General features: G+C 37.7%; 1 protein-coding gene across 1 annotated transcript in view; it reads right to left on the bottom strand.

Moving 5' to 3' along the window:
- Window positions 1-7112, bottom strand: part of LOC122351846 (serine/threonine-protein phosphatase 6 regulatory ankyrin repeat subunit B-like) — a 22186-nt gene that overhangs the window by 2424 nt on the left and 12650 nt on the right. Inside the window, 11 exon segments of the mRNA XM_043249204.1 lie at window positions 164-246; window positions 358-503; window positions 1043-1126; window positions 1211-1298; window positions 1386-1750; window positions 2128-2215; window positions 2495-2696; window positions 3674-3745; window positions 4048-4159; window positions 5211-5276; window positions 6923-7063. Of these exon segments, the coding sequence (XP_043105139.1) occupies window positions 164-246; window positions 358-503; window positions 1043-1126; window positions 1211-1298; window positions 1386-1750; window positions 2128-2215; window positions 2495-2696; window positions 3674-3745; window positions 4048-4159; window positions 5211-5276; window positions 6923-7063 (1447 nt within the window).

The raw sequence follows: 7112 nt of genomic DNA, 5'->3' as shown, positions 1-7112 counted from the left end.
ATAATTTATAATTTCTTCCCAAAATAAAAAATAAATATATAACAAACAAAGTAAAGGGTACAATAATAATGGCATTTTGACAAATTTTGATTAGAACAAATTATTAAAATAAAATTGAAATCATAGAGACTGATGGCCTTGACATGCAATGGGCTATACTTACGTTACTGCAGGCTAGATGGAGTGCTGTATTGCCCTTCTGGTCAGTCAGACTGAGGTTCACATTGGCACTAGTAAGTAGAGCCTCTGTTTAAAACACACGCCACATTTTACATAAGTGCATTCAGTTGAGCACATTTTCATACTTATACAAATGAACAGAGACATAATTCAATAAAACAAATTGGGTATACAAACCTACAACTTCGACTCTTCCTTTCTCCGCTGCCATAATCAGGGCACTGCACCCTGATTGGTCAATGTCATCCACAGATGCATTATGGGCCAGAAGCAGCTGAACACAGTCTATGTGGCCAGCAAATGCAGCTGCATGGAGAGGTGTCCTAATATTGAGGGACAGCAGTTTTTTAATAAACTGTTTCATTGATAGTTCTGAGCTTAACTGTTCCTAGCCAAATCAGTAATGGCCTTAAACAACTGGGGTGAGGTGTATTTTAAGGTTTGTTCCTCTCAAGTTCTGAGATGTGTCTTAGTTTCTTAGTATCTTAATCATTTGTAATAAGAATAATAATATTATATAATGTGTAATATTTATATCAATGTGTGTGTGTGACCTAGTCCATGATGTTTTTTTTTTTTACACCTCATAGGAAATCTGAATAAATAAGCTTTACATGTATGGTGTATGGTTTATTAGAATTGGACAATATGTGACCGAGATCAAACTATAAATACACTGAAAAAAAAAATCACCTTTAGTTCTTAGCAGTGCATATTACTAATCAAAAACTCAGTTTTGACATATTTATGATAGAAAATGTACAAAATATCTTCACGTAACATCTCTACTTATTCATCCTAATAAATTTAGCAAGTAAAAAAAATTAAATACTGTTTTCTCTTTCACATATACCAAACTAACCTGCCCTTGGAGTCTTTGCAAGTTACGATCTTTGTTCCCATGGCTTCTAATAAAATATTGGCACAGGTCTCATGGTCATTGACCCTGCAGGAAATTCAGAGACAGACAAATTATAAGAAAAGAAAAAAGTGCAAAAAACAAAAAAAAACAATATCACAGCAGACATACACAGCACAATGCAGCGGGGTGAAGGGGTTCCCATCGAAGTGATGGAAATCTCTTTGTTCGAGTAAGACCTCGACACAACCATCGTGACCTATGAGACAGACACACAAGCTACATTCAGTTAACTGATAAATAAAAGCATCTTTTTAAACTCTTAACGGAGACCGTTGAAACCAACCGTAGTAACAGGCCCAGTGTAAGGGTGTGTATCCATGGTTGTCTCGTAATGGAGGTATCGGGGGTTCAGAACATGCAATATTGAGTAATTCGCTCAACCAGGAAGCGTGACCTCTCGCTGCAGCCAAGTGGATTGCTGTCCGACCCCTGGAGTCCCCCAGCAGCACGGATGCCTCCAGCTCCAACANAAAAAAAAAGCTCTGGTACATCTTGCACTTGAATACGTTTGACAAGATCAGAAAACTCACCCCCAGGTGCAGACCGGTCAGACCCTGATGATCAGCCAAGTCCACACTGGCCTCGCGCTCCAATAGAAGAGACACAGCATCCACATGACCCCCAATTACTGCCAGCATTAGAGGGGTCCTGCAAACACAAAGTGCAAGTTTAGATAATTAATTTAAAACAGCTGATACTTGTACCCATGCACTTTGGGGAAGTTTATTTATTTATTCAATTCATTGTTAGTATTCATACGACATGTTCATGTTTAATTATGACAAACTAATTGAGATCCTCAACATTTATTTATTGTAGAAAATTAATTACTTTCATAATAATTAAAAAAACAATGAAATATAGTCAGCTACATTTTTTTTTATGTGTACCAGTTTTACTTTGTTTTAGATTTATTTGACTACAGTCAATTATTTCAGCTTGCCAAGCTACAACACCCGTAGTTTGCAGCACAAAAACTGCTGAAAAGCAAGAAAGTAAAGAAAGCTATTAAATGAAATACTCACTGTCCCTGAGAGTCCGCTGTATCTACCAGATCTGCATTATCAGAGTCTTCCAGCAGGAGGCGCACACAAGATGTATGACCATTCATTACTGGAAACAAACAAGAGTGCATAAAAAAATCCTGCAAAAAAAAGAAAACTGCGCTATTTGCAGCACAAACTGGTGTAATACCTGCGAGGTGGATTGGTGTTCGTCCTCGAATAGTATCTTTGCTTCTTGGCGAGGCCCCGTGATTCAGAAGCGTGAGAGANAGCAGGAGGCGCACACAAGATGTATGACCATTCATTACTGGAAACAAACAAGAGTGCATAAAATAATCCTGCAAAAAAAAGAAAACTGCGCTATTTGCAGCACAAACTGGTGTAATACCTGCGAGGTGGATTGGTGTTCGTCCTCGAGTAGTATCTTTGCTTCTTGGCGAGGCCCCGTGATTCAGAAGCGTGAGAGCGCAGTCAGTGTGGCCCCTGAGGGAGGCGAGTGCCAGTGGAGTCCGACCCACCTCATCACCCTGATCCACCTCACAGTGACCCTCCAAGAGCACTTCTAGAGCTTGTGCGTGACCATGGTATGCCTGGAAACAAACATATATAGATCAACTGTAAGAGTTTCAAAAAAACATGTAAGCTGCTTTCCTATGTAAAAGTTGGCTTCAGGATGGTAAGAAAGGTATTGATATATGTGACCCTTGACCACTTAATCAGTCATAAGGATCAAAATTAAACATTTAATTTATATATGGTTTGTAGGATAGGACAATAATTGAAATATTCAAAATCTAGAATCTGAGGATGGAAGAACAATAGAAATATTGAGAAAGTCCAAATTAAGTCCTTAGCAATGCATATTACAAATCAAAAGTTTTGATATATTTAAGGTAGAAAATTTACAAAATACCTTAATGGAACATGCTCTTTACTTAATATCCTAATGATTTTTTTTTTAGCATTTTTCACCCGTACAATGCATTGTTGGCTATTGATACAAATACACTCATGCTACTTATGACTGGTTTTGTGGTATTCTATCGATAAGGTAAGTGTTATAATGAGTGTTATGATATATGCACTCCATCACACATCTCCAACCTTCTCATCAAGTTTGCAGATGACCCAACTGTGGTGGGTCTCATTAGCAACAGAGATGAGACAAACTACAAGAGCGAGGTGAGCCGCCTGGCCGGATTGGTGCAAAGACAACAATCTCATTCTGAATGTGGAGAAGGCGAAGGAGATTGTTGTTGACTTCAGGAGATTGAACACTCAGCATGCTCCTCTGACCAACAAACAATGCAGTTGTGGAGAGTGTGAACAGCACTCAGTTCCTGGGTGTTCACATCACAGAGGACCTATACATTTTTTTTATTTATCTGTAATTTTATATTGTACTGTCAGTGTTACCTATATTCACCTAGGGTCCGAGAGTAACCCATTTTATCATCAATTCTGTTTGTATGTGCTGTATGCGTGGAATAATTGACAATAAAGCAGACTTGACATGACTTATTTAGCATGTTGTTATGTGGTTATAAAGGTGTCTGTCTGAACTCACGGCTAGATGCAGTGGGCTTCTGGTTTGGCTGTTCTCCATCTCATCTTGTTGGCTCTCATCTCTGTCCAAAAGCTGAAATCAGATTGAATATAAATTACAGCTGTTCTCATTAAACACAATCAAAAGCCATTCTGAATTAAACTGGGACCCAATCATTATTGCACTATAAACATACGCACTGCACCAGCATGTGGCACACAACATGCTGCAGGCATTAGCAAGCGTTTCATTTTACGATACATGAAAGAAACCGCAAACTGGTCTAAATTAATTTGCATGTTCGGTTACACATTTTAATCTAATGTAGTTGTGGCAGCAGAGTGCAGATGGAGGAAGTGCCCTGAGGCACTCACTGGACACATTTGTGTCCTCACCAGTTTCAGACAGTGTCTGTGGCCGTAAGCTGCAGCATAATGAACAGCACTGTAGCCTTGTTTATCTTTGAGTGATGGGCCAGCACCATTCTGCAACAGGAACTCAAGACACCTGCACACACAAATATAAATAATGATCAAACACACATACAATAAAAAATGAAACCATAGAAAGTGCAAGAAAAAATCATGTAAATGTAGTGCTGTCTAATGATTAATCGTTCAAAAAATAAAAAAAAATGTTGTGCATATAATATATGTGTGTGTACTGTGTATATGTATTGTGTATATATAAATACCCTCACATGGATATTTTAGAAAAAAAGTTGTTTATATATAATAAGTGTGTTTATATATCAAATATATTTATGTATAAATTATATAGGACCCTGGACCACAAAGTCTTAAGTGTGAATTTTTCAGAATCTGAAACTGAATAAATAATCTTTCCACTGATGTATGGTTTGTCAGGATAGGACTATATTTAGCAGAGATAAAACTATTTTAATATCTGGAAGGTGAGAAACAAAAAATCTAAATATTGAGAAAATCATCTTTAAAGTTGTACAAATAATGTCCTTAGCGATGCACATTAATAATAAAGTTTTAATATATTTCTAGTAGGAAATTTACTAAATGTCTTCATGGAACATGATCTTTACTTAACATCCAAACGCTTTTTGGCATAAAAGAAAAATCTATACCATACAGTGCATTTTTAGCTATTGCTACACATATATCCACGCTACTTAAGATCGGTTTTGCAGTACAGGGTCACATATGAATATAAATATGTGCATGTAAATAAATGTACCTATTTTCAAAATATATACTGTGTGTGTGTAAATTTATATATTCATAATAAATATACAAAGTACACATATATTATGTAAACATTTTTGAATGCTATTAATCGTGAGTAATTTTAACAGCACAAAAAATTATATATATACAGTATATGCGCTACTGTAGAAGTGGAGAGAGAGAAAAAACACTTAGGTTGTTCCAGACATGAAATGATGAGGTTACAGACGCACACAGACACAAACACCCAATGTTTTGGCATCAGAGCAGCACACACGTAGACAGCACGAGTGACGGTGAGACAAGGAGGGGGGACACAGAATTGAAGCTGAGCAGACGTGGTCCGCTCTAGAACTCACAGAGCTGCCTCCTTCTCCCTCTCAGCTTGAACTCCGTCACTCTCTGGTTCCAGGACCACACGCCGCCTGCAGAGAAATCACACACACCTCACATATCTCATGGGCAGAGGCTTCCTACTCAACAATAACTCTCAACATTTAATACAAAACAAAGTTGTAAAAAATTAATATTAGTAATTAATAAATACATGAGTATAGGTTTATACAAATCAATAGTTTATTAATAATATATGTATTGTGCAATAAGTATGTTGTACCTTGTCAGAAAAAAGTTATGCACATCTTACTACATCTTATTATTCATTCACAAAATTTTCTCTGCTGGTGAATACTGGCAGCAAATCCAATTAAACTTAGCACAAAGGTGTTTCCGTATGCCATATCGCATTGACGTCAACCCCCTGTCTTTGCACATAAACTATCCCAATGACAGGGGACTTAAAAATAGCCTGTGGTTGCCATGGTAACACAGATATATGTGTTAGTGTAGCTGCTAGCAGTCTCTGGAGACGAGGACTGGCACTGCACTCAATTTCACCTGCTGTAGGACTACAGCTGCCTATGACTGTATCACTTAATTGGGTTAGACGTGCATTTACGACGGTCGATTACATGTTGTTTGGCCACAACTAGCTCCATACTACTCACGTGGGGATAGTGAACTTTTTTATCCAATCATCCCACAGCTAAAAGGACGATTAGGGTGAAAGATAGTTTAGACTTACGAGCTGCAGCTTTCCATTGAAACCCTTGCAATGTCCTGCTCCAATATAAGTCTGTTAATCTATTAAACAATGCAATATTTATTATTATGTTTACTTTTGTACAGAAATTTAAAATGGCTATGGCTATGGAAGCAGAAACACTGTTTCTCTGTGCCCGTTTCTTTAAATGCAAATGAGCTTTTCCTCCCCACCCCCTATTAACGAAAGAGAGCTGCGTCGTTACAGCTCGTACCTGCTAAAAACATCTGTTCTGGTTCTGATTATAATGTTTAGCGCATTGAAATCATTTTAAACCATGCATTTTAAACCATATCAGTTTAAACCAATATACAGTTTTCTAAGTTGATACAACCAAAGCACCGGGACAGAAAGCGGCTGTCACAGCATGTGAGTACTAAATTAAGTTCTCATACACAAACAAATTTATATTTAAAACACACAAGTTACATTGTTCTGTTTTCTCTTCTGAGGCTGGGATTCTGAATAGTGTACTCTGCTCGTCACCCAAAAACAGTAGTTAGCATGTTTTGCTCAAACTTTTGCCATTGCATTAGAACTGGTACACCTTAGTTGCTAGTGAATTCAAAATGATAGAGCAGCAGGTAGAAATTTACAGATTAAACGGCGTTATTATTACCTTTAACATTTTGATATGTACTGAAAACTAGTGCTTTTTTGTTTGGCTTCAGAGATGAAGTGAGTTTTTCTCCCCACAGCAGTGATGAACCTGTATTTATGTTTCATACTGATTGGTCTACATAATCTGAGAATATTTGTATAGCAAGTATAGCCTTACAGAGTTTCATTTAGGTATTTTAATGTCTGCAGTGAGCATTAACGGTTTGTCCGTCACAGACTGCGTGACTTCACTTTTTCTGAGACTAAGCAACTGATACAATTTTCATCCAATTTTTCATCCAAGCCTCTCCTCGTCGACTAACAGTTAGTCAACTATTAGGTGGCAGCCCTAGTGTGAATGTTGTGTACCTCCTGTCCAGGTCAGAAGCAGCAGCGTAGTGCACAGCAGAGCGCCCCCACTGGTCAGTGGCATTAATGCAGGTACCGCAGGACACCAAAGTCTCCAGGCACTGAAAGTGTCGACTAGCTGCCGCATAGTGGAGAGGGGTCCTGTCAACAACATTTAGACATGATCAACATAAAAATAAAATTTAATCTG

Source organism: Puntigrus tetrazona, chromosome 9 (genome assembly GCF_018831695.1).
Source record: "Puntigrus tetrazona isolate hp1 chromosome 9, ASM1883169v1, whole genome shotgun sequence".
Taxonomy (NCBI): Eukaryota; Metazoa; Chordata; class Actinopteri; order Cypriniformes; family Cyprinidae; genus Puntigrus; species Puntigrus tetrazona.
Note: the sequence above shows the minus strand (reverse complement) of the source record. Positions and strands in the feature narration are given on the sequence as shown.